The sequence below is a fragment of the Priapulus caudatus genome, unplaced genomic scaffold (assembly GCF_000485595.1).
Source record: "Priapulus caudatus unplaced genomic scaffold, Priapulus_caudatus-5.0.1 Scaffold1, whole genome shotgun sequence".
In the NCBI taxonomy this organism is placed as follows: domain Eukaryota; kingdom Metazoa; phylum Priapulida; class Priapulimorpha; order Priapulimorphida; family Priapulidae; genus Priapulus; species Priapulus caudatus.
This window is the reverse complement of record NW_014577062.1, coordinates 26859-29773: the sequence shown is the minus strand read 5'-3', so window position 1 is coordinate 29773 and position 2915 is coordinate 26859. Positions and strand designations below refer to the sequence as shown.

At 43.0% G+C, this 2915-nt stretch overlaps 1 protein-coding gene across 1 annotated transcript in view; it reads right to left on the bottom strand.

Annotated features, from left to right (window-relative positions):
• The window catches only part of LOC106811919 (zinc finger protein 420-like), a 13470-nt gene extending 10555 nt beyond the window's left edge, over positions 1-2915 (bottom strand). The window contains exon 1 of the mRNA XM_014815694.1: positions 2763-2915. Coding sequence (XP_014671180.1) covers positions 2763-2828 — 66 coding nt within the window. The 5' untranslated portion in view covers positions 2829-2915. The remainder of the gene's footprint in view (positions 1-2762) is intronic.

Here is a 2915-nt window from a genome sequence, read left to right as displayed (position 1 = left end):
TCTCTCTCTCTCTCTCTCTCTCTCTCTCTCTCTTCCTCTCTCGCGCTCTCTCTCTCTCTCTCACTCTCAATTTCTCTCTTTCTCGAGGCGGTAGCGCTGCCGGACGAGGCTGTACGGCTGATTGTCTATACAGATGTCTGATTGTCTATCAGACTGATTGTCTGATGGGTTTCTAACCCTAGCAAGACCGTTTCGTGGCGCTAGCAAGGCGGTAACGTTTTTATATAACTTCACATAAATGTTTATACTATATGATAATTCGGGTGGCACTCCGACAGCCCATGTTTATACTATGTTAACTCAGGTTTCCCAGCAGCCGCGAGCGATGGTAGAAAATTATAAAAAATTGCTCTAAAAAGCTGCTTGTCCGGCGGACAAGCTACCTGACAGATCTACTTGTCCTCCGTGGAAATGGACAAGTACGGACAAACGGATAGCCCTTATTTCGAACACTGGGATGGTATCAGGAACCTTCTCGAAGAAATTTTCGTTGGGATCGTTATGAAAGTTGCCACGAGATGGCGCGTACGTTTGAATGTCTTAAGATTAAAGATGGAAGCTGGAAGCTTCCATCGTACGTAGTATAGCAACAACTATTTGCAAGACAGAATAGGTAAGCACTCATCCATTTACCTACGCAAGCCTACAGGCTGAAATAAAGAGCTGCCACCTGTAACTAATTAACGCAGGCAAAAACTACACCATACTATCACCACCACATGCACTGGCAGTGGCCACTGGTAGTGGCATAATTGTATTCGTTCGAGGGATACTATGGGTTTGGCATCGGCGCGCCGCCGCCGCCGCAGAGATTTCCTTGTGAACGCTCTACCGGCTGCAGTTCTTCTCGGATCATCTTCAAATTTCGCATGAAGGTGCCAATCTTTTTTGGTGTGGGCGGAGTCATTGTTGCCATGGTAACATTTTTTGTCGAAATATTCTAGAACCTGTAACTTCTGCACTTTTTACCCGATTGTCATGAAATTTATATTTGTATTAAAATTTATATTTAAATTTATATTCAAATATATATATATATATATATATATAGGACATGTTATATCGGCCCTGTGTGCCAAATTCCATGACAATCGGGTAAAAACAGCAGAAGTTACAGGGTCTACAATATTTCCACAAAAATGTTGTTACCATAGCAACGATGACTCCGCCCACACCAAAAACGATTGGCGTCTTCGCTTTACCATAACGCACCTTCATGCCAAATTTGAACATCATCCGAGATCGGGTAAAAACTGCCCACCAGGTCACTGCGACCTTTATTTCACCTTTACCTTGACCTTGATCATATTTCCCTTCCGCTCTCTAACTCAGCCCCTAATTGACCTAGCGCGACCAAACTTGGTATTGCTTACACATCTTGGGGAAAAGGTCTGTCGCATCGCATACCAAAACCACCACTGCCCTTGACCTGAAGGTCAAACTAGTCGACGGTTTACATTTCCTCTTCGGACCTTCTAGGGTAACCAGATTCCAAAGTATACACATCGGGCACACCAGTTGTCTAACAAACCTTTGTCTTTGTGACTTATTTAACTTTACCTGCCTTCTACGTCCTTACATAGATATTCTATTCATACTAGATCACGGGGGATACATGTAGTTGGCGACAACTGCTCATTTCTAGTTAATATTACAGTGTTTGATTATTGATAGATTACCTCAATCATTAATGATGAGTCATAATCATAATGATGAGTCTTCAACATTATTGTGCAATTACTAGTCAGTAAGATTTCTGTATATCATCAACTGATGCACAGACTTTCCGTATATCAAGGAATGATGCAAAAACCCTAACCCTAACCCTAACGGCCCAATGATAGAGAACATGGGTCCCAATAAAACCAATGTGCTTGGCTAACACCCTGACCTTAACCCTAACCATAACCAAAAATATAATCAATATAATCAATAACATTGATGTAAATGACATTGGTTTTATTGGGACCCATGTTCTCTATCCTTGAACCACCCGAACCCTAACCCTAACACTAACCATATCAAATAGTGACCAGGGTACGTTCCGGTATACCGGACCGTACCCAGGGCACGTTCCGGCAATACCCTGGGGGACATAGACCCTATGAGTATGAGTATGAGCAACAGTAACAGTGGAAACAGTGACATATGTACACGTACTATAGCTCATAGGGTCTATGTCCCCCAGGGTACTGCCGGAACGTACCCTGGGTACGGTCCGGTATACCGGAACGTACCCTGGTCACTATTCAGTATTTGATATGGTTAGGGTTAGGATTAGGGTTAGGGTTAGGGTTAGGGAGTAGGCGTAGGCGACTCCCTAGACTCGTTAGTGGAGTAGGCGAGGTACGGTACGGCATATTAGATAGTACCAGGGTACGTTCCGGCAGTACCCCGGGGGACATAGACCCTATGAGCCGTACACGGCGTACTACTACTATACACAGCAAGATTCAAGCTGACCGAAAATCATCAACTTATCGCAATTACTCAATGAATATACTTAATATCTAGACGGTCTGGCCTCGCGGAACCAATAGTATACACAGAAGCCAGAAAATAACAGTAGGCCTAATTGCCTTCAAGATTTTATCCATGCAATACCACCTTAGTAAATATTATCATAATGTACATGCGCGATTTCAAGAGATCGTGGGGATCTCCACCACTCCAAAACACCTCAGTATGGACGGGCGACATGACAGTTATCCAAAAGATATAGCATCTAAATTACATTGGATCCTTACATAATAGCAACTCACCTGCTTTTTAAACCCTTCAATGGGTTCCACTGAAATTGAGTTTGATGATACAGAATTTCCTTCCATAATATTCACATACAGACAATATAATATATCAAAATACTATTCAACGCGGGGACCCTCGAATACACACCCTGCCCGACGAACTCAAAT